General features: G+C 40.0%; 1 protein-coding gene, 1 long non-coding RNA gene and 2 pseudogenes across 4 annotated transcripts in view; 1 reads left to right on the top strand and 3 right to left on the bottom strand.

The window, feature by feature from the left end:
* LOC113680901 (fibroblast growth factor receptor 3-like) overlaps window positions 1-20397 on the bottom strand; it is a 41589-nt gene extending 21192 nt beyond the window's left edge. The window contains exons 1-2 of the mRNA XM_089207598.1: window positions 20223-20397; window positions 17199-17582 (exon numbers count right to left, since the gene is read on the bottom strand). Of these exons, the coding sequence (XP_089063724.1) occupies window positions 17199-17582; window positions 20223-20280 (442 nt within the window). The 5' untranslated portion in view covers window positions 20281-20397. The remainder of the gene's footprint in view (window positions 1-17198; window positions 17583-20222) is intronic.
* On the bottom strand, window positions 614-15398 carry LOC113667833 (uncharacterized; annotated as a pseudogene). Its single transcript, XR_016186950.1, has 8 exons — window positions 14408-15398; window positions 14269-14321; window positions 13804-13901; window positions 9055-9193; window positions 8841-8949; window positions 7677-7749; window positions 2053-2158; window positions 614-1743 (listed from the first exon to the last, which is right to left on the bottom strand). The product of XR_016186950.1 is annotated as an uncharacterized LOC113667833 (transcript).
* Window positions 20398-21775: 1378 nt separating the features above from the next.
* The window catches only part of LOC113667806 (uncharacterized), a 2766-nt gene continuing 277 nt past the window's right edge, over window positions 21776-24264 (top strand). The window contains exons 1-3 of the long non-coding RNA XR_003445927.2: window positions 21776-21934; window positions 23415-23482; window positions 24084-24264. The exon at window positions 24084-24264 is cut by the window's right edge and continues 277 nt beyond it. This is a non-coding gene — a long non-coding RNA (uncharacterized LOC113667806). The remainder of the gene's footprint in view (window positions 21935-23414; window positions 23483-24083) is intronic.
* Window positions 24001-24264, bottom strand: part of LOC149045026 (uncharacterized) — an 11064-nt pseudogene continuing 10800 nt past the window's right edge. The window contains exon 2 of the transcript XR_016186949.1: window positions 24001-24264. This exon is cut by the window's right edge and continues 248 nt beyond it. The product of XR_016186949.1 is annotated as an uncharacterized LOC149045026 (transcript).

Genomic DNA, 24264 nt, shown 5'->3' with positions numbered 1-24264 from the left:
TGTCACCCACCCCTTTTTTTAAGACATGGAAAAGGAGAACAGGATGTCTGACTTCTCTCTTGTTAAAACGTCTGACTTCTCTCTTGCTACTGTCTTGCAGTAGAAAGACAGTAGCAAGAGAGAGATCAAACTGCAACAAGGTTATCACTTCACTGTAGCCAAGCTGCAACACATCAGAGGTAGGACTTCTGACACCCCGAAGCAAAACTAGGGAAGGATTGATAAAAAAAAAAATAAAAGGAAACCATAAGCAGTTTCTGTCATCCTCCCTTTTTTAAGACATGCAAAAGGATAACTGGATATCATGACTGCGAAGCAAGGTTAACTGTCAGAGAAGGAATACACATCAAGGAAAATTTGTCTTTAAGAATATTTAAGGAACTTAGCTTCCGCTAAAGAAGACATGCAGACAAGCCTTTTACAGGAATAGCAGGCTCAATAATTATAGCAATTCCTTTGAAAAACACCATGACACGGAGGAGAGAGAGGGAAGGAGGAGAAAGAAAGGGTTGTGACCATGACGATGGCAACTGAGTGGCATTTGAATGAAATCTGCTGTTTTAAATATCTATCAGCAGCATCTAATAAAAGTTAAAAGAATGTTACAACAACAGAACAATTAGATCTTTATTGTTACAATCAATAACCACATGACCTAACACCACAGATAAATAAACAGAATTTCCAACACACACTTAACATGAAAGACAAATATCAACAATGTCATAGAATTTCACTGTACAGCACCGTAAATGATAACCCTATGAATAAACATGCATATTTCGTTTTCTCTTAATTTACCAAATTGTTACCCTATCCAGTCATATTATAATTACATTTATCATCATCATTTATAACAAAGCAACAACAAAACAAATTTTACTCCACATGCAACAACACTACATATCACACCAGTAACAAAACAATGACGCTAACTATGACTTTCCTGTGTAACAACTTTCTCCATCACAGACACCATGCATAACCCTTTCAGCAACACCAGATATTATTAGAGTCATATGCAAAACAATATCTTTACTAATTCAACTGGTATAACTAGTAATAAAGATTTGCAAACAACATATGCTGCACGTATTTTATGTCAATTACATCATCTACATCTACACTCAGAATCTTTGGTCCAATTTTATGAATGGTTAGAAAATTGAATGAAACAAAAATGTCTTCAAAAGGGAGTAAACAGACAAAGAGCAATATGTAATCATGCTGTTAAATAAACCATTGCTTGAATGAAAAGGGTCAGTAGTTGCAAAGATACAGCGTACTGAAGATGACTGAACGGTAAAATATGAGTCTAAATACGAAATGATAAAGATCTTTCACGCACTAAATTTAAATCAGTTTGCCAGGTACAATCAATAGTTGGTTTAAATGTATGGATAGCATGATGCAATCTGTTTTGCTCCTTCAGAATTTTATTTGTACGTGTCATCTATCCTGCTTTAGCTTTTTATACATGCGCAATTAGCAAGGAAAAAAGGGCAGTCAAGTGACAACACCTAAATCTCTAATGTGTATATTACATTATTAAATCTGACGATTTCTCTTCAAATATACAGAAATATATTAGGATCATTTGTTACAAAACTCATTTTTTGCTATAGACACTAATCAATAAGTCCATAGTCAAGTGCAGACTGCAGGCACAACACAAAGAACTTTAGCAGTTTCTCCAGACTTTACATTTAGCCTGGTTATTAGTTGGTCTTCTGCAGAATTAGTCTAGTGAAAGAGAGAAGTTGTGTTAGTATCAATTACTTTACGTTACACATCAAGTATACATCAACAACTCCCATCTCTTGCTGTAAACCTGTTTACTGACCTGTAAGTACGAACCTAAGCCAAACGGCAGAAAATTAAAGACTACTAAAACTGTCGATTTCGACAATACTCAGCTTTGAAAGGAAGACGAACTTTATTAAGAGCGGCATTCCCCTTGTATTCCTCACCTGTAACATATTTCACAGTTTCGTTTTCCCAAACAAGATGTCACACTAAGCCTTGTTTACTTAAGCATTTATCTCAACTGACCTTATTTCTTAGTAAACACGGGTTTGATTCAAAAGGAAATTTGCTGTAATAGGAAGATAAAGTACATCAGTCTCTGCAGCTATTTCCACATCGCGCCGGGCATAATCTACGATAGAGAAGTAAAAGAAATAAACAACAAGCTCAACAAGTTTAGTGTTCTAGCTTTCACAGAAGAGGGCTAGAGAGGCAAAGGAAAAGGGTTAACTATGAACTCTCAGCTCGTAAGAACAAACACGTAAATAGGCAACCGCTCAAAGGAAAGCACTCATTATAAAATTCAGTGATAAAATAGCCAACTTACGGAATGGGATTTCTGACCTTAAAGAGCTTATTCATACACTTAGAAATAAAAGAGATGAAAAATATAAGTTTGTTTGTAAAGCAGTATGCTATCTAGATTAACGAAGAATAAATACATGGGCAGCCGTGATGATTTTAATCACACCCCAGAGTGCGCGTTGGTACCAGAACTTTAGAATGTGATGTAATCATGCGCGAGTAACGCAACGGTGACATGACACCCCCCTTTGTCAAAAAAAATTATATATACAAATACAAACAAATAATGTATGTGACATCCAAGACAAAATTAATGTGACTCATTGTTCAAAAATAAAAAGATAATAACATGAACAAGAAGAAAAATGTTCCATAAGCGAGGCACTGAGGATATGGAGTGTTCTTGTGAGGTTGTACTTTGTTAGCCCACTTTCTAATAAAATTCGTTGTCATTAAATTTATTTGGCGTTCGGGGCATTGCCTGTCATACAACGTAATGGGACGCCGTGGCCGGCAAAGTGGGCTATGGTGAGCACGACGATGGTGGTGGATTGAGTGTTTATCAGCTGGTCCAATTCATAGAAATCACTGTAATGGTCTACGGTGACTAGGTACTGCTTCTGTTGGAACTCAAGTATATCTTGCGGGATGAACTGCCAAGGTCGTGTAGGGACAGGATGGGATAGTATAGGCTCAGTGGCAGCTTGCTTTCCATGCTAGGGCATGACTGGCAATATGCATGTTGGGCCAGAAAATTGCATCTCGAAGGAAACGAAGGCAGTGTTCTGCTCCTCCATGACAGTGGTGGATTTTGCTCAGCATGCTTGGTCTGAGAGAGGTAGGAACGATGGCGCGAATAGAATTAAGAAGAATACTATTTGCAATGCTGAGTTCTTCACGAAAGTGCCAGAGTGCTTGGAGTTGATGGTGTAGGAGCTTCTTAGCAGGTGGCCAACCGTGGAGGGTGTAATGCTGCAGCAAGTGCATGTCAGGGCATAATGATGTGGCATTGCATAGTTGCTCGCAAATGGTATCGGTGAGGGCCGGTGAGGTGAGGTCCAAGCGAGCAAGATGAACGTGAAACACATGGATGGTGTCTGGCATGGATGGGTTGAAGGCCTCGTCTTGACAGGAGGCTCTGGATAGGGTGTCTGCAAGAAAGAACCTTTTCTGTACACAACAGTAAAGTTGTAACGCTGTAGGAAAAGCATCATCTTCTACAGCTGTTTAGGCGATGAGCGAGGTCCTTCTTGAAGATTGGCTGAAGTGGTTGGTGGTCTATATGGACTCTGTGTTGGATTTTCCCAAAAGCCATTACCGGAATTTTTTGAAGGCTGTGACAATAGCCAGGCGCTCTTTTTCGAGTTGCGCATAGCGCTGCTCGGTAGTGGTTAGGCCTTCTGCTGTACGCAGTGGGTCGTAGAGAAGACTTGTCAAGGGCACTGCTATTGTGTAGTATGGTGGGCTGTAAGAGGGAAGCTCCTAGGCTATAGTCTGAGGCGTCCACTCGAAGGATCAGAGGCGTAGTTACGTCAAAGTATGCCAGTCATGCTGCAGAGGTGGCTAGGACTTGGCAAAGGCTTGCTGGTGCCTTAGATCATAGGATTGGTGAGGTTGTATAGGAGTTGGGTGACGCTGCTAAGTTGGGGACAGAATTTGGCCAGGTAATTAATAGCCCCTATGAATCGGGACACTGCTTCCTTGTCGGTTGGAGTGGGCATGGCAATTATTGCTTTAACCGTGACAGGGTTGGGCTGGAAGCCATCCGTATTGGTAACATGGCTCATGAAGATGGCTTTGCGAACAAGTAATTTCATCTTGTTGACATGAAGCTTGACATGACATTGTACAAATTCCTTAAGTACGTCGATGAGGTTACGTTCGTGGTCAATTCTGGCTTCCGTGTTATTGGCAACGCAGCCAGGGATTAAGATTTCGTCACAGCACTGATGACTGGGAGGCCAGTACCATATGAATTCGGCGCTGCCATTCTTTGGATGCAGAGGATAATATCCTCATATTATGCCAAATGGTGGCCTAGTCCATCTGTAGCGACCCCATGGTCTAAACGTTGTGGTCATTAAAGATGATCTTAAGGACAGGGGAATATTTTGAAAGGCCTCTTGGATATCTCTTACCGACATATATTGCATTCCAAGCAGCTTGTGCAGGTACTTTGGACATCGAATGGCTTTGTCGAGGGTCTGAGAAGGGTTTAAGCTGATCCGCGTTATTCCTGGTTTGGTGGGAGTTGGTTCTCGCTCTAATACAACCGTGTTAGATATCCAGTCTGTCTGTTGAGATACCCTTTTCAGCTGGCCAGTGGCTTCATATGCATCCAGGGCCACTTTGATTGAAATGGGCTCGCGGTAAATGGGGGCATGATGGGTTTAACATCTAGATCCAGGTTGAAATCGATGGATGGGCCGAGGAAGCCCAGACCTTAAAAGAGTGAGGTCCAATTCTCGGAAATGGATTCCAGAGTTCAAGTCCCAAGTGTAGGCCAGACTCGCATTGACGTATCTGGGGGTGGTGGAAGTGGCCCAGTTTCTGATTCATGGTAGCTGTCAGGTTCAGTCCGCAGTGGCTGGGAAGGGTTGCTGGTAAAATATTTCCTTATGAAGTCCACATGTAGAGTTGGTGCACCAAGTGCTATGCTCGCCTCTGTACTGAGTAAGGCTGGTTGGTCATTGTTAATGACTTGAAGGGTGAGGTTGCTCGTGGATTTACCTTCACTGGCTTGGAGGGTAACTTGACTAATGGGTTTGATCGGTGGACTGGCATAGGGTAGTATCACAGTTTTGGACTGTAGAATTTTGGCCCAGGGCATGCTGGAGAGGTGGCAGGATAGAAGGGTGTTGCACGAGGCTGCCAAATCTATCGGGAAAGGAATTTGTGCCCTGCATTTTGAGTCTGGGTCCTCCAAAAGAGGCAGGACGAAATGGCCTTTGTCAGAGGGTGGGGCCGTCGTAGGGACACCAGTGTGTGGGGGTGCAAGCGAGGGTGAAGCAATTCTTATACTGTATGCCTTCCTCGAGTAGGGTGTAGGAGTGCTTTCGTGTTCCACCACTCTCATGTGTTCCCGTCTGGTACCAGTTGGGGTAGGTTTATGGAAGGCAGGTCTGAAGGTTCGGTTGTCTTTGGCAGCCTGTTGACAGACGCCTGCGAATTGATAACTTTTGTGACAACAGCTGCAAGTCTGAGATGAAGCTGGGCATATGTCACAGGAGTGTTGCTGCTTGCTGCCACAGAAAAAACAGGATCTATTAGGGTAGGTTCCAGGTCTTGATCTGCCCGGAGGTTTTTTGACCAATTTGTGCGCTGTCGTGAAAGTGGTAGAGTGAGTGAGTGAAACTGTTCTTCTGTGGCGGGCTTAGAAGAAAGCTTGTTTGTATGTTGTGCCACCTTAAACGATAGCTAGGGTGGAAGGGGTATCCTCCGATTTTCGTTGGCCATCGCATTAAAAAATATATCTTCTCGGGAGCGATTGAAAGATTTGTTGAGATCAAAGAGAAACTTATCCCTCATAAATTCTTCCACGTTCATGCCAAAAGATCAGCGCCAACGGCAGCAGTACGCACAGCGGTTTCTAACGGTGAAATGGAGGTTTGGTCTGCTTGTGATATTTTTGCTCAGAAGTGGTACCGGTCTTGGATGAAACTAATTGCACCAACGTAATGTTCTCTGATATTTTGAAGCCAAACCCAGGGTTTTCAAGCGTTGTCTTTCGGTATCTTGGAAGCGATTTCGTTATCCAAAGTGTTCCATTTTGTTGCAGGAATTGCTAACTTGAAGGGTCTCTCAGCGGCAATGAAATGGTCCGTAGTCTCGGTGAGTCTGCTTTTAGCAGGATTTCTGTAACTTTCGAGTAGACATTAATCATGAAATCTGGTCTCCCAGTGCTTCAGTATGGCACAATTGTGAAATGTTGATGAAGGTTTGAGATGTTGCAGAAGAAGCTATTCAATTGTGCAGTTGTGTCTACGAGAAGCTGGCCTGCAGTAAAAACCGGTCCTGACACCATGTTAAGCGGTATACTTTCTAGATTGACGGAGAATAAACACACGGGTAGCCATGATGAACTAGTTTATTCACACCTCCTGAGTACGTGTTGATACGGGAACTTGAGAATGCGATGTAATCATTCGTGAGTGATGCAATGGTAACATGACATGTTCTCTTACTCTAAAAAAGCTGGCTTTAACAACGGCGGGAGCTATCATATTTCTGACCGTTAAGTCAGCGTGCTATCAAAGGGCCTCAAATTCATCCCAACACCCGTGACCAACCAATGTGAAATTAGCTTACAATTGTTGCGAGATTTTGTACAACTCGCAAGACGAATGCGCCTTCAATACATCTTTCATGGACAAAACAAAGAGCCACTTCCGTTTCATGTTAAATCAAACTGGATGCCACCGGTTCAGCCTTCAATTGCCCGTTAGAGCTACTTGGAAAATGTAAAAACACAACTAGCGGCGATTACTGTAACTAAGCCAAAAAACAATTTGTCACGCAATGAGGTAATGGCCTTAAAAGACAAATGGTATATTTCTAAGAGCAATTCTAATGATCTTTTGACTGAGAAAAGGGCTATAGGAGGAGCGGTGGACTAAAGTCCATTGTCAAAATACATCTCCCTATTCACAAGATCCACAAACATCAATCTCCAGTGGTTGGGCAGGTAGACTTGCATCAATATTTGCTGGAGGTCATTGACTTGTTTCAGCTGCTCTACATTTTCTCTCAACTTCCGCTTTTGGAGTTATTTGTCACTTGACCTCATCCAATCATAGAACTGACTTGGAAAGAAGACAGTGAAACCCTTTCCAATTTCTCTTGCTTTGTCTAGAGACTTGCTTTTGCAAATATCTTCGACAAAACTGTCAATGTAACGCTCCTCAACAAGATCCGAAAATGAGGTGGAATCGAAGTTCTTTGCACCATGCTCCAGTATTGGTTGACTGGCTGAAACATTCCAAAGGGCATTTTGCAACTGTACAAGATCTTTAGGGCTGCATTTCATCTGGAAGAGCCATTTAGCCTCTTCAGATACTTTGTGGTGGGTGTCTATTATAGCACAGAAACACCATAAGATAGATAAGGCATTTTCAGAGAACTCTCTCATGCATTATGAGAGCAATTTCTCTCCAATCACAGCAAACCTAGTATAAATGGTTTAAGGCAATCATCATTCTTCAATTTAGCTCTGATTAATTGATATAAATTACCTGCAAAGTGACTTGCTGCATCAGGAAAACCTTTAAATAACATTTGCTGATGTGAGATTTTAAACAATTAGCAGTTTTCTCATTAAATTTTCAGTAATGAAATAACAATCTCACCTTGCGATGTTGGCTTTTGACCTTAGACAATCTAACAGGTTTCATCTGCATCAACTCCATGGCATATGCAGGCCTCAATGAAAATATGTATTTAATTAAAATTTATTTCTTAGGTAATTTAATGCATTTTACCAATGGATATAAACATTCAATTCAACAAAATAAAATCATTGATAGCTGTTTATCACTACGGCCATGTAGTACCTCAAATTTGGCTTGATACCATTCTACTTTCAGAAAACTGAACTGATCATAAGTTGATGGAATAATTAAAAGCAAGGAAAATATCAAGAGAACTAATTACCCTTATTGCATCACAAAATGCACAAAATTCCACACCATATCCTTTCTCACCAAGAAGGAAATCTTCATTATTTTTTGTTGAGAAGAAGCAGCAAGGCCTTGTAATCAAGAGTCACAGCAGAAACAGGAAATTTAAGAAAACAATTACAGAATATACCTTGATGTTCATAACACGAGACTTAACAGATAATAAAAAAATTGGGTCTCAGGAAAACTCACTTCTCCACATGATTTAACTTAATTTAAACAATGACTCAGTGTTATTGTGCGATGAAGTAATACTAGGCTCTTTATGGAATGTTTTCTTTTCCTTTTTTCAATGAGTAACTCTGAATGTTCAATTCAACAGAAAGTTTTAGCTGCTTTACTTAATTAATTCCAAACTTTGTCATTTTGCAGTTTACTTTTCCCCTTAGCTTTCTATCTCTCCAATTAAAAGTCATGTGTAAAATAAATGTTGTACTTTTGCCATCAACCCATATTCCATGTTTTTTGATGACATCTTTCTGATTATTGAAATTCTTGAGTAACTTTCTTGCATAGCTTTAAATTTGACCAGATAAAAAAGGAGAAAAAAATTAAAAGAGAACACTTGCAAAAGCACCTTCATTAATGCAATCCCACTTATCTGACTATTCTACTATTTACAGCAAAAATGATGGCAATAATGTAAGTACACTGAGATCTTACTTTGAAGAGCCTTTAAAATTATTCAAAGTCTTCTCTTCAAAACCAGTAACATGCACTATTGTCTGCATGCACCAGCTTGTGATCCAATACACATTTTTAAACTGATTAGAAATGAGGTTATAATTTTTGTTCACTGATTGTTTGAACTGACTTACTTAAATCACTGCTTACCTTTTCTCTTTACAGTTCCCAATTGCAAGGGGGTAAATAGACAGTGCACTCTCAAAGCTTTTGTTTTTAAAATCAATAGGTGCCAGGCCTACAGCTGCTTGGTCTTTACCTAAAGTAAACCAATACAAAGACACCTTTACTTAATCTGGCAGGGATTACAGTTTCATACTCAAGACTAACAAGTCTAAAAAAATCTACTCAAATGAGAACACACCTCCAAGAGGGCGTCCATCGAGTTTAATGTTAAACTCTTTGTCTTCTGAGTTGTATGAATGGAGGCGTTGCTCCCTAATTGCTCAGACAAGAACAGAATTTAGATGCACATTCCAAGCATTAAAACTGAATCCTTGACCCTGGTGTGATATCGAGAGTATCAGTCTCGAATAGAACTAAAGTAAAATGAACCACAACGCCCTGCTTGTAGTAAAAACCTTGCTCTCCTCTTTTAATAATCAAACGCTCTCTCTCTAGTCACGTGATCCAACATGATTGACTTACGACATTACATCCCTCCCTTTTTTTCGGATGAAAAGAACACAAGGTGACTAACTGTATTTTAAGTGATAAACGTCCTAAAATTCTAAACAAAACAATGTATATCGTTTTGTAATCAAATAATCAACATTCAAACTAAATTTAAACTGAGATCTCTTTTCCTTCAAACACTTCATATAATGTCAACGTTCTCAGAGAATCAGAAAAGTTCCTTTTCCAGCCTATTTCTCGTAGACGATTTGTACATAGTCTGAAAACCTGACAGGAGGTTTGATCTGTCGTTTCGATCGTCTCGGCAAGGCGTCAGCTTTCATTTCGGATGGACATTGTGTCTTTTCTTCATCTTTCCTTCCACCATTCTCTTGGCAGGGTGCAAGATGTTTGGGAATAACTTTGAACTGCGATGAATTCCTCGTAACAGTGTGTGAACCATCACTCGCTGTGACCATGGTACCTTTCTGTTCCTCGACGATGAATGGTTTTGGATTGTATGGAGTGCTGAGCTTGTTCTGTTTGGGTTGTCTAATGAGTACAACTTCTCCTGGCTTAATCTCTCGTTCTTGAGCATGCGCTTTGAGGTCACCATAGACCTTCATTTTCTGCTTTTGCAGAGCATCTCTCTGGGCGATGCTAGCGGATGGATCTTGAAGTGTATATCGCGGCAGCTTGTGTTGGGTGATTGGTGACTCTGGTATTGTGGTCTTGAGTTTTCTATTGTTTAAGGCTTCACTTGGAGACACATTGATGGTGGAGTGGGGTGTTGCACGATATTGCCGTAAGAACTTGTACAACTCTTGCTTCCAATTTTTGCCTTCTAGGTGAGCAATTCTGATAGACTTTTGGAGGGTCTGAACCAGTCGTTCTGCTTCTCCATTTGCTCTTGGCCAATACGGGGTTATCCTTCTATGCTTGAATCCTAAGTAGTCAGAAAAGTTCTTAAATTCATGACCATTAAACGGTGGACCATTGTCACTTTTCAGGACATCAGGAATACCTTGTCTTGAGAATATTGCATCAAGTTTAGGGATCACAACTTTTGCTGATGTTGAGGTAAGTATTTCTACTTCCGGAAAACGGCTGAATTCATCTGTTACTACCATGATGTAATCACCAGAGGGGAACGGTCCAGCAAAATCCACTGCGACTTCTCTCCAAGGTCCGCTAGGGAGTGACGTCATTCGAAGGGGTTCAATCGGTGGTGACTTGGTCGATGCAGCTTGACATGAAAGACAGCTTTTGACCTTCTCTTCTGTTAGGTTGTCGATTCCGGGGAACCACACTTTGTCTCGGATGAGTTGCTTTGTTTTGACAATACCCTGGTGACCACCATGTGCCAGGTCTACTGCTTTACTTCTGAGAGTAAATGGTATCACAATTCTGTTTCTTCTTAATACTAGTCCATTGAACACTGATAATTCTTCCTTGAGCTTCTTGTATTTCTGTACGTCTGGAACATTCCATTGGCCAGTTTCCACAGCCTTGACGACAGCTTGCATTTCTGCATCATTTCTGGTTTCGTGTTTTATTTCTTCGAGCGTCATTGCTCTTGGTACAGCATTAGAGCATACATAGTTGGCATAATCTTCAGCCAAATTTTGTTCTTCTGGTGCTGTGGGACACGGATGTCGGCTCATGTAATCAGCAGGGTTTTCGGCATCTCTTCCAGGCCGATAGATCAGCTGACAGTCGTAGGGCATGAGTCGAAGTTTCCACCTGTCCATTCTTGGGGAAGTTTGCTTGTGGTTCTTAAAGATGCCTATGAGAGGTTTATGATCAGTAACAACAGAAAACTGGGCACCATAAACATACAGATGAAAATGTTCAACTCCCCATACTACGGCAAACATCTCTCTCTCTGTTTGGGAGTAGCGACTTTCCACATCACTCAAAGCACGGCTTGCATAACTAAGAATTTTGCCTTCTTGTACTAACAGTCCACCAAGACCAGTTGGACTCGCATCGACAATGATTTCGGTCTTCTTTCTTGGATCAAAGTAGGACATAACTTGATCCCCAGCGAGGGCTTCTTTCAGCTTGTCCAATGCCTTTTGTTCTTCTTGCTCCCATTTCCAAGGGGTGTCCTGTCTGGTCAGCAGGCGCAAAGGGGTCGTGATTGTGGCATAGTCTGGTATGAATCGGGAGACGTACTGTGCCATACCAAGAAAAGACTTCAGTTCACTATGGTTCCGAGGAGGTTGTGCCTCATGGATTGCTTTAACTTTCTTTGGATCAGGTCTAACACCGACAGAGCTGAAAATGTGACCATAGAACTTGATTTCAGTTTTGGAAAACGCACACTTGTCTTTGTTGAGACGGAGGTTATTTTCTTTAAGCCTCTGGAGAACACCACGGAGATTCTTGTTGTGTTCTTCCTGGTCTTTTCCAAATACTATGATGTCATCTGAGATGTTTTTACATCCTGGGAGGCCAGAAAGGAGTTCCCTGATCTTTTCCTGGAAAATTTCGGACGCTGCATTAATTCCAAAAGGCAAACGTTTGTATCTTCTTAGGCCAGCATGTGTACTGAAGGTTGTGACATAACGACTTTCAGGTGATAACTCAAGCTGGTGGTATCCTGAGGACAGATCTAATGTACTGAAAAGCGTTGCACCATTCAAATCAGCAACAAGGTCATCAATGGTTGGCATGAGATGCTTTTCCCGCTTAATTGCTTGGTTTGCCTCACGCATATCAACACAGATTCGAACTTCTCCGGATTTCTTGGGGACGACAACAATTGGACTGATCCAGGGTGTGGGCCCTTCAACTTTCTCGATGATGTCGAGTTTCTCAAGTCTCTCAAGCTCTTTTTCGACATCGTCTCTAACATGAAATGGAATTCGTCTGTGGGGTTGCTGTCGGGGTGTAACATCGGGGTCAATGTGTAACTTCACTTGTTTGTTTGGTACTTTCCCTATGCCTCCAAACAGTGATTTGAACTCTTCTTTTAGAGACTCCGGGTCGTCTTTGTTTCTTTCAGTGACGGTGGCAGTATTAATAGAAACCGCAATCAGACCTAGTTTATTTGCAGTGTGATAGCTGAGAAGATTTCCGTTTTCTCCTTTAACAACAGTCAGCTGAGCGGAGGTGCTCGCGTTACTGGATTTCACGGTTGCAGTGAGGATTCCCAGGGTAGGAAGAGGGACTTTAGATCCATATGAATAAATCTTGGTGTGAACAGGCTGCAGGCTTTCACTGCCGTGACTGTTAATTCTTTGAAAGGTTATTTCATCAAGAAGATTAACAGATGCACCCGAGTCGATCATCATGTTCACGTTTCTTCCATTGATTTGTAGCTGACATATGGGTGGCTTCTTGTTTTCTTGATGGTCGACAGTGTAAGCGTACTCATATTCTTCATCAGAGGTTTGACCAGTTTCCACGGAGGCCACGGTACGAGGTTTTGAACGACAAACATGAGCAAAATGGCCAATTTTCCCTCAGGCTTTACAGACTTTTCCTTGCGCAGGACATGGATTTTTGTGAGGTGCGTACCCGCCACATTTGCCACATTTTCTGGGAGATTTGCCTTGCTTGTTTCCAAAACGACGATTGCGTGATTGTGTGTCACGCCGGTCACGTGGGCGGCTTTGCCGATTCTCTTCTTTTCGTTTGATTTTGTTGACGGCTTGGAATTCGCCTCCGGTATCTTCTACGTCTTTCGCTTGTTTTTCACTGAGTTCTAATGTTCTTCCTAGATTCAATAAACCTTCTAACGTTGGGTTTTCGCGTAGCGCTCGGCGTCTGAGCGAGCTGGAACTGCACGTCAGAATAATATGTTCTTTAATTTCTTTGTCAACATCGCTGAATTCGCAGGTTTTCGCGAGTTGGCGAAGCCTGGTGTGAAAACTATCAAGCGACTCACCCTCTTTCTGCTTCGTCTGGCGAAAATTATATACTTCATATGTGGTGTTGACTTGTGGGGAGAAATACTCGTTAAGTTTCGCGACCGCCGTGTCATAGTCGCCGTCTTCGCCAGTGTTTGGTAAGGTGTCGAATATTTCGTCTACGTCGGTGCCGGCATAATGCAGCAACAAAGCCCGTTTCCTTTTCGCAGCTGTGATGTTCATTCCGATAAGCATTCGTTCTAAGCGTCCTAGCCATCTTTTCCATCGTGGACCTGCACTGCCATCGGCATGGACGTCGAACGGTGGAAAACTTGGTAGCGAAACCGCCATGAGGTCTCACAGAGTTGAGCGCGTCGCAAACAGCACGTGCTTTCAAGAAAAATTTACACAGCGAACTCCTCAATGAAAACCAGTGTTGATGTGAATATTGACTGTGGGATTCATGAATTTTTACATCCTCGTCGCCAGATGTGATATCGAGAGTATCAGTCTCGAATAGAACTAAAGTAAAATGAATCACAACGCCCTGCTTGTAGTAAAAACCTTGCTCTCCTCTTTTAATAATCAAACTCTCTCTCTCTAGTCACGTGATCCAACATGATTGACTTACGACATTACACCTGGAAATCCTGAATGTTTTCTACACTGCAGAGAAGACTAGCTTCTTTAATGCTTTTATCTCATTTTTTGTGAGCAGTACAGGTGTGTCCTCAGTTCTCTGTAGAAAAAAAATCAACCGAAAACAGGTTTAGATCAACTGTCACTTTATAAATATTAAAAAGGTTGACATCAGTTATGTTCAGAAATACACTTCAAAACAACCCACTAGGAGAAGTCTCAATAATTGCTTTATATATCGTGTTCAGATTTTCAAGCCGTGAAACTGAATAAACAAATGTAATTCTCCCCTCAGAAGGAATGATTTGAAAACTGGATACCTTACCTAAGGTGTAAGATGTAATTTAACTCATAAAAAAATCAATATGTTGTACGTCTCACCACGATGCACAAAATCATCCTCAAATAATGACTCCTCATGAAATTTGAAATAGAACTCTTATGAATTTTGTTAAATACAACCTTACCTGAGGTTTACATTGCTGGTAAGAAAAAGGATCACATGACCGACAGCTCATCGCTGTAGAAACAAAGCAATGAGAATAACATAAATAACAAAATACTTAAATTAAATGAATGCAAAAACCTCTACGGTTAGTAACTCACCCCACTCTTTCCTTTGCGAGTGTTTGTGGTGAAAGAAGCTCGGTCAGACCATTCCGCGAACCCTTTGATTTTGTAATAATTAGATCAAGGACTTCTGAGATAATACCCTGTACTTTTTCCTCTTTCCCATCCGTTCCGTACAAGAAGCTGTTTCCGAGGACGGCAGCGATGGACTCATTGTACCTCTCAGAAACGTCATCAAGGACAGCTGTTATCTTCCTGTACCTTTTAAGGACTTGTCGTTTCCTGCTTATTGTTCCTAAATCAGGTCGGTTCTTTGTGTCATCGATTGAAGTACACGAGGAACTGGACGAACTTAATGGAGTAGATGAGCAACATGGGGAATTAGGAAGGGAAGAGTCGTCTAAACTTGCCTCCATGCTCGATTCAAGATGGGAAATCCGTGCTAGAAGTTCCTTCACTTCCACTTCAAGGGAATTTACTCTCGCTGATCTTTCGGCAAGCAAGGAAACGAGCTCCTCGGAGTCTTGACTGATTTTGGCGCCAAAAGATAAATTTTTCGCGCCCTCGGACTCAAAGTCCAATGTGGTGGAGTTCACCAGATTTACGATAACCATAAATCCCGCAAAATTAATAAGTTCGTCGGGAATTTTTTTATTGCGAAGAAGACCAGTAACTAGACCGAACGTGGACTCAACGTGAACGACGTCGGGAATCCTGTCCATCTCCAGAACTCCAAACGATGATGTGGCGGGCTGAAGTTCCCGCGCGGCGACACTTTGGATTTCGTCGGGAAATATCTTAAATACATCGCGTATGAAAAATTACGCAGAGGGACGCCACATACCTCTTTCAAAAGTAGATACCAATGCTTGGAAGGGTCAAGTATGGCACTTGTAACCTTGTAAAAACTCTGAGCGGTAAAGTCAACCGGGGGCAAGGCGCACGTCGACAATCCGACTGCCTCCATGACTTCACTTCCAATGATTTAGAAATCGAAAACATGATGCTTTTCGATTTTGAAAATTTCGCCGAGGATTAATATTATAATATTAGTAAGAGTTTAACCAGGATTGGTGACTTAGTCGTGAGATCGCCACGTCTTGTACGAAAACAATAACTTTGTAATGATCGGAAAGCGTGAACATTGATCGATGCACCAAGTGGCGTGAAAATAACGTTTGTTGCTGTTATGCGGCAAACTAAGCGAAAGAATACATAAATAATTGAAACAGAGACTTTTATAAATACGGCGCCCAGCAGGCATTGCCTCTTCTGTGTAAAGGGAAGGTCTTTAAAAGACTACATGATTAGAAACGTCATAATAATGAGGAAAACGGCAGTATCAGAAAGAACGTAGTTTTTTTATTGAGCATTACGCATAGCAAATTTCCTAATGTTTCATTACTTCGATTTTCATTGTTAATAAATGACCCCATGTTAACTCGCACGCAATCGCGTATCTCTCGCGGATTCGTGGGCGCCAAGTCTAGGTAATTACATTGTGGTGTAATTTATGTGATGACTCCTTCCCCAACCCTCGGCATCAGTTTACGATGCCTGCTGCGAACTCTTTTCTTGAGCAAAGCTCGTCATGTGGCAAACTAATTCAAACGATCATGATAGTCTATGGTAGTTTCAACTATCAAAAACGTTCGATCACGAACTATCATACACTATCCTCAACTATCATCAACGATAATGCAGTTTGGACATGTTCAAATTCAAGATGAAAGTTGATAGTTTCAGCCGTTTGAGCGAGCAGATAATAGTAATTAATAGTTTTTCGGCCAGCAGTTTTGCCAAAAACGGGCTCTAACAGTAAAAAGTAGCTGCCAAATTTTCTCAGAATGTCTCTGTGCATTCTAATCATCTCCTGGCAGGCTTCAGTGTCTTTAACTCGCAACTTCTTAACTTAAATTTGCGCACTGTATTTGTCTTCACTTACGCGATCTCATTGCGTGATTTTCTCAACTATCATCAACCATCAAGAACCGTTTAAACGGAGCTTTTGACCTAGAGAGACTGCGTCTTAATCTTTTGCGAATGACTCTGTGCAGTCATTTTTTCTTCAGAGATCACGTCTGTTACCCGATTAATTCGAAGAACAGGCATTCGGTTGTATTTACCCCTGGATATGTTGTTTCCATCCAGGAGTATTAAATGCAGGGAAACGCTATGCAAATTCCGTAGCGTTAAAACTTCCATGGCAGTCTGGAAAAACCCTTTAAAATTAGCTATGCTACTTTAGGGAAGGGCATTAGGGAAGGTGAAAAGCATTTTAAACTTTTAGAATGAAATAAAGCATTTTGTTGTTCTCCTTTGTCTTTTATAATTATCATAAAACGTTGTTTTGAAGTTGTCAAGTCGAAGACAAATTGGTAGGCCATAGGTAGGAATGCTGGCCTTTGAATATTTTAGGTTATCATTCTCTCTCGAATCGTCTCTATTGTCATTAAAACCGTCGGTATACGGATATCTAAATTCATCGCCTGCGAGCAGGCACTTATTTTTAGTAGCGCTACAGGCTGCGCGTTTTTCCACCCTTGGAATATTTGAGACGAGTCGAGAAGAGGTTCCACAGGGACGTGGCACTAATAATCAGTGCTTGACCTATTGCAGACCTCTCGCTGGCTCGCGCTGCTCAAAGCCTCGTAGTTTCCCACGCAAAATTTAAAAATCCACACTCCATTCCCAGTAGGTAACTTCAGCTGCATTTTTATTACTTTCATCATAATTATATGCAGCATCTCTCTTAATTATATGCATTCTTGTCTCACTTCCATTCTCTCGAAATGATAAATTTCCAGTTAGAGTAATTAACGCTTACCAACAATTTTCACTTGAATCTTACGGACCCACCCTCCTTCCAGAGTAAACAACTGACAGCTAAATTCCCCGTTACTTTCATCATATGCAGCAGTCACACTGAAGATAACCAAAGTGAGTCGTTGGGAAATCCAAGTGAAATTGAACTTATCCTCAAAGGCAGGCGCCACCTTTGCACCTGATCCTCCCGGTCCACTTACTGCGAGACTTTCAGCGTTAAACTTTACATTCACCGCAAAAAGAGTCATTGACGTCAAACTGAAGTTCCAGCTTAGAGATGCAGGATATCCTTCAAAAAGCTTTACCTTTGCTGGAGTTGGGTCATCGCCTGCACTCGATACTGTCTTAACCGGTAGAGGTTCATACCATGTGACACTTCCACAGTCTGAAATCGAAGATTATTCACACTTACATTGAGTATTGCTTGAATGGAAAGTTATTTGCTTAAAAGAGAGTGATTCCACCATAAACAGAGGGTTTTTTCACTATCCAGTATAGTTCATCTCCTGCAGCTGCACCAATACTATCTTTAGAGGTAGAGGTTCACTCTATGTAACAATTTCGCCGTTTTAAACTGAATATTTTTGGTCGTTAAAGGAAAGGATCGATCACATGTTATTTGAGCGCAAACTGAAAACAGCTGAATCCAGGTTGTTTTGTTTTTTCAGTGACGTTGCGGAAATGCAAGGGACATATGAGCTAATGCACAATGGCTATCGAACTGAGTGGAAAGCAATTTTGTCTGAAATCATATGCGCGCTTTTCAATTGCGAACGAGCTCGCCGCGTCAGCTTGATTTGAAATCGCAAGTTTCACGTCAGACCAAAATTGCACAACACGAAGTTCAATGGCCATTTTATTATACATTTTTTTGGAATCGCAAAATTCAGTCGCCCAGATACAAATAGTTCCAAAAGTTTTCTTCCATTTTCCTGCAATTTGATTTGTTTCCTAACACAAGCCTTGAAGTATGATTGTTTGCTGTGGTTTAGTAAAGCTGTCTCACTGGCTGGGGAAGAGATACGATCTAGAGCACAAAATGGTGCGATTCGCGAGTAAATCGCACCGATGAGAGCCAATCAGATTGCAAGGATCTCCAGTGATTTCAAAATGTATGTAATAAAAAGTGAAAGTTCTGATAAATTGTTGTTAAAAAGCGACAATGAAAAATCGTAGATTTATCAATTTGGCACTCAATCAGGCAGACTCAATCAACTGCCCTTTCAGCAGCAGGTTTGCTAAGGTTTCAAGGTTTTCTAAGGTTTTTAAAGCCAGGAGAATTCGGCATTGGTGTTACCAACACCAATGCTAAAAACCCAGTTGGGAATAGACTCTAAATTAGCAGTGACTTTAATCTACCTCGCCATTTTAGTTAAAATATCCTGTTGTAACTTGTTATTGTGCATACAATAAGTTCCTAATTTGTAATCAACTTTAAAGATCCTAGATGAATGATTAAACAACAACAAAAGGCTAAGAGAACAACCCTTACCAGGACATGGCCAAAAAATGCTTATCGTTAAAGACACGTGACCTATCGTTACAATTTCGGGATCATATCAAGCTTAGAGAAGTGATTATACAGCTAACCGTCGTCATTTTTTCGAACACCCGAGTTACAGATACAGCAGAGATCACCGAGATCCCTACATCCCTGCTTAACCTCTTCGAATCATTTGGGGTTACGGCTGTGAAAGATCAATTAATATTTTGTCCCTTACAACAGAAGATGACCGAAAAAGTTGCGGCCAAGGCCAAAAATCTTTTTGTCCGGATTTTTGTCGAAACTTCTCGAAATAATTTGACATAAGCTAATGATTTCTTCTGTTTACATGTTTAAAGAATAGTTCTGATAAGAATAGCATTGATGGTTTCTGCAGTGGAAGATCTCAATATGGGAAAATTTAGGATTCATCAAGGACCCATTCATGAGTGAGAAAGGCAAACTAAAGCACGCTTTCGAGTTTAGAGAAGAGCATGTACGAGAGTTCTCAATTTTAATCGATTTCTCTGCTGCAATAGCACGACTTGAATATCTTTAATATTCCTATTCAAGCTCTTAGGTTAGTGTTAGGGTTTTAGTTATACCCAAACAAACTCAAGAACATTAAAGATTGATTGTCCGGGAGGTTTAATTATCGAGACATCATTTGGTCGAAGCGCTTTTCATCATGCTTTGATTCTATAACTAGCTGTTGTTTCAAAAATAGCTGAAGTGGAAGAGAAACAACCGCACTTAACAAATGTATTGTAATGATGACCAACAGATCCAACGACCCTCTAGTGAGGAAAAAAGCTTCTCGCGTTGGAGGCAAGTGTTCCTTTCTCATGCTGGACTAGTGTATACAGAATGTCTGAGTAAACTTAAATTTCTGTTTACTTGACAATGTGAGACAAGAGAAGCAGATCTTGAGTCATATAATCGGAGGCACTGGTGCAGAACGATTGGGCGTCCGTATAATGATTACTCAACGAAAATAACGATATATTTAAATATATCGTTATTTAAATATATCGTTATTTAAATATATCATTATTTAAATATATCGTTATTTAAATATATCGTTATTTAAATATATCGTTATTTAAATATATCGTTATTTAAATATATCGTTATTTTATATCATATAAATATATGTAAATAAATATTCTTCTCAGCGATCGTTGTTAATATGATGATCGGCTGCAATTTTAAGACAGCCTCTCTGGCTTCCGACAGCAAACATAATTAATTATAAAGCGTAATGATAGGCGAACTTATGTAAATTTGGACGACAGGCCTCTTGATAGTTTCTGTTTGCGCACACAGCTGAATGCCAAAGCATTCGATAGCTGCAACGGTTCCCGACTACTTTGTTATTTGGTTGCGCCTTATCTCTCGAAAGAGCCGTGATCTTTTAAAAGGCGTCTGTGTCTTTGGATTAGCCATACACTGGATGAGGATCGATCTATCTTTGAACTGACACATCTCTAATTTAGCACTTACACAGTTAACATAATTTAACCTTGTCGGACAGTCACTTACCTGAGTATTGGATCACAGAAAGATAGATCAGGAAATGTGAAACGATAAATAGTCTCATCTCAGCTAAGACAATACCCAATCCGCCTGAAAAGGTAAGGAGTTTCAGTGTCTATGTTGTAAATCCTGTCGCCAAACTTTTATTTCCTCTTTTGTAACAAAGCATAGTTTACGTAACGAGTGCTACCCACAATTCCTTTAGCACTACCTTCTGTTGACTGTTCCAACGATTGGTAATCAACTACACCCTGAAGAAGGGCTAACGCTCGAAAGGCATGCTTAGAAACTCTTTACAGTAGTCAATTTATAATCATTTCAAATGATCTTGTGTTACCCTATAATGTGCTCATTGTCTCTGAACTTACTTGATTACCGCTAGGAGAAAGATTTTGGAATCACGAGCTTTCCAGAGTAAACAAGATGAGGTGTTCCGTGCAGCTTAGGAAGCAGATGCCTCTAAAGTATGAGTGTTTAAACGGTTTTACAGTCAAATCGCCTGAGAGTCATCTCGCCCGAAACCTAAGTCATGTTGCCCGAAATTTTAGTTATGTCGCCCGAAAAAAAAGTCAAGTCGTCCGAAGAAACAAATACTAAAAAGATCAGAATTTCAGACTGTTAATAGGCAATAAAGTGGAGAAATTTTTATCACTAAAGTGCTCTTTGTTTCCGACAACACCAGAAGATTCTTAAAGCGTTGTTCGTTCCTAACAACAAAGGGAAACGTTTTTCGTTTCCAACAACAAAATGCAGCGCTGTTCGTTTAGTATGTTATCGTTTCTTACTCACGGACGTTTCGTAAGCTTGAGAAACTTTTTCTTGGTTTCTATCAAACCAAGAAGACTTTGACCACACAGAAATCGATCGTATGCTCGGAATTGAAATATGTTTGAGTAACAATTCTAAAAGCGTTGTTCGTTTGGTATGTACTCGTTTTTTACTCACAACAGAGGGAAGCGTTGTTCGTTTCTATAACAACAAATGTACGGATGCAGCGTAAACGAATGTCGATTAAAGTCGGTAAAAGGTAAAGCGAGTAACATACAAATAAAATTAACCTTTTGCCTTGCGTAAGGTAAGTGTGATTTTTTTAAGATAACAGTCTATTGTTTATGCTTGTGACTTTTTTCGGCAGATCTCCGGTGTAATAGCCACAGCTGACGTCATGAATCGCTTACTATCGGATTTCGCATAAATCTAACACTGATTCACGGTAATTGTGTAGTTCTCGGTAGTTCTCTGGTTCTTGTGGTTCTTGTACTATCTGACTTCACTTTACTCTTAGTAACGGTAATTGTGTATTTCTGGTTCTTGTGGTTCTCCTGGTTTCCTTGGTTTTCTTGGTTCTCGTGGTCCTCGTGGTTCTCGTGGTTTCCTTGGTTTTCTTGGTTCTCGTGGTCCTCGTGGTTCTCGTGGTCTTCGTGGTTCTCTTAGTTCTTCTGGTTCTTTTGGTTCCACGTTTTTTTTTCATTTCCGGTTCAAGAGGAAGTAAAAAGCCAGATGGTGCGGGCTCACATATACCTTCGCCAGCTGTATTTCCCATTAGTCAGAGATTGGTTGTTTGCTAAATTCGTAGTTTTATCACAAGAAATGAGGTGTTTTACGAAAGTTGTGTATCTTTTTCTGAATCGAATGCGAATTTAATATGGTGGCAACATGGTGTGGTTATCGGGAGTGATCAGAGAAGGCCAACATCCAGTAATCCTGAAGATTATGTAGTACATGATATCATACTATGGGATCCATTTAAAGTGTTTTTTCGAATATAACATCGTTTTATAAACAAGCACAAAATAACACTAGCCCGCAGGGATATATTTGAAAATTTTCTGAGTGCTTATTATTCTCCAGATTGCACAAGAAAATCACCTGAGCCCAGTTGTTCAAAGGCCGATTAGTTATTGCACCCTGCTAGCCCAGGGTTAAATTTTAATGCAGGTTTCTATATTTCTTTTTTCCAAAGCCTTTTAGAGAAATTTTTCCCTATTCTTTTTCAAACATCCATTGATCAAATTACAAGCAAAAAGCTTTGAACTGAATTTTCTTTTACAGCTTTCAGACCTGAAATCAAATTCCATGCTAACCATGGGTTATCTTAACCCAGATTTGAACAACCTGGGCCAGATGATTTGTGAATGATAGGGTGGAACCTTCATTAAGAGGGCACCCCCAGGACTGTGAAGTGTCCCATAAATATACCTGTGTTCCTTGAATAGAGGGTGGGTGGAGTTTTGTTTATAATTAACCACTTGAACAAAAATACCTGTTTTATTCCCTTCAAAGCAGCCATCTATTAAAGCAACCAAAAATGCATGACGTAAGCTTTCGATAGCAACCTCGGACTTTTTTAATTTGTGATTTGACTTGCTACTTGTAGACAACTGCTGCAATAACCTGTCAATAAGTGCAGAATTAATGTACAGTAAAAATACAAAGTGTGTTCATATTTATTTTGAAAGGTATGCAGAAACTGGAACAACTCAGTGTCTTTGGTGGCATTGTAATCATTAGCAGCTTAGTAGTTGCCCCCTTAATGGGGGTTGAAACAGCACTTGCAGCACTCAGTGTCCCAATCTCTTTATAGAGGTGTATCTGAGAATTTTACCGGGACCAGGAAAAGCATCTCCTTGTGGAGGTGTGCCATGCCCAAAGTGGAGGTTCCATAGCACACATGATGCACAACATTTTTAAATTCAACTTTGTGTCTATTTCAATTTTTGGCACTCAATTCAAATTTCAGAACTGTTTGGGATTTTTGACATGGTAAAAGTCAATCAGCAGGCATAAATGTTTGTTGACTTAGTGTGGTATACATTATAGTTGTTTATTTTCTCCTTATCAAATTTAAGTATGATAATGCATGATATATCAATATGTTGCAATTTCTATGCAACATAAATTTAAATGTAATTGGAATGATTGTCCTGTAAATGGGCATGCAGGCATATTACGACAGCAATGAATCACTTTTCTGTGTGACTTTTGTATAAAATTCTAAAAATTGAATTAGAATTTCATATTTGCTTTATTTCATATTTTGCTTTTTTTTGCTTTTTTTTTTTTTTTTTTTTTACATGTCCATAGTTTGAATCAAGGGTATTGTTTCATTGTTTGGTTGTATAATGCATAATACCTGTAGCATTTTAACTGTAACTTAAATAAAAACATCTTTATCAATTATGCTTGTTTCAATTTTAGCAAAGATTCGATTTAACAACCAGAACTGTATAAATGGGATCTGTAATGAATAACATGTTAAGTGTCAGGTAACTGCATTGTACTGTTCAAACATATTTTAAAACTGTAACATTTTATAACAAATATTGTTTTTTTTGGTATTCAACTTTTTTCTTTTAAGTAAATGTCTCTTTACTTTTTTCCTTTAAAATGTCTATTTTTAGGTATTTATAATTTCTCAGTTTCTATTCAAAGGTAGTTTGTAATTTCTTTCAATTAAATGTCTCAATTTACAGGTATTAATATTTTCTCTCAAGTGAATGCGTAGTTCCAGAATATAATTATCTATATCCCCAGCCCGAAAGGTATCTTCCCTATAACCCCACCAACCCTCCAGAAATTCCAATTTAGCTTCATACATTGCTTTGAATTTTTGGGTCTCTCAGACCCTACCCTCTTGTCCTGGAATTTCTAAACCCCATCTGTGGGGGTAGTATGGATATTTTCTAGACCTACACAATGTCTTCCATAATTTCTCTTAAATAAATGTCTATTTAACAGTATTCTCAATTTCCCTCAGATAAATATCAATTGAAAGGTACATGTATTCTCAATTTCTCTCAATTAAATCTCTATTAAAATTGTTCATAATAATTTCATGTAACAGTAATGTTTTAACATTCTTTTCAGCTAAAGCAGTGGTGGCAATGTTTCTCTCTCTCTAAAGGCATTAAGTCCAGCTTGAAATGGATGACCCTCTGACATTGTGAAGATATTGCTTGCAGCAGTAAGCCTGTCATCATCCCTTGGGAATGTTGTTCTGTAGTCTTGTGCAGAGATGTCATATTAGGTCAGCTTCTGCTGAAGGTCA

This window comes from Pocillopora damicornis, chromosome 5 (assembly GCF_964200805.1).
Source record: "Pocillopora damicornis chromosome 5, jaPocDami1.2, whole genome shotgun sequence".
Lineage (NCBI taxonomy): Eukaryota > Metazoa > Cnidaria > Anthozoa > Scleractinia > Pocilloporidae > Pocillopora > Pocillopora damicornis.
This window is presented reverse-complemented; position numbering and strand designations above follow the sequence as displayed.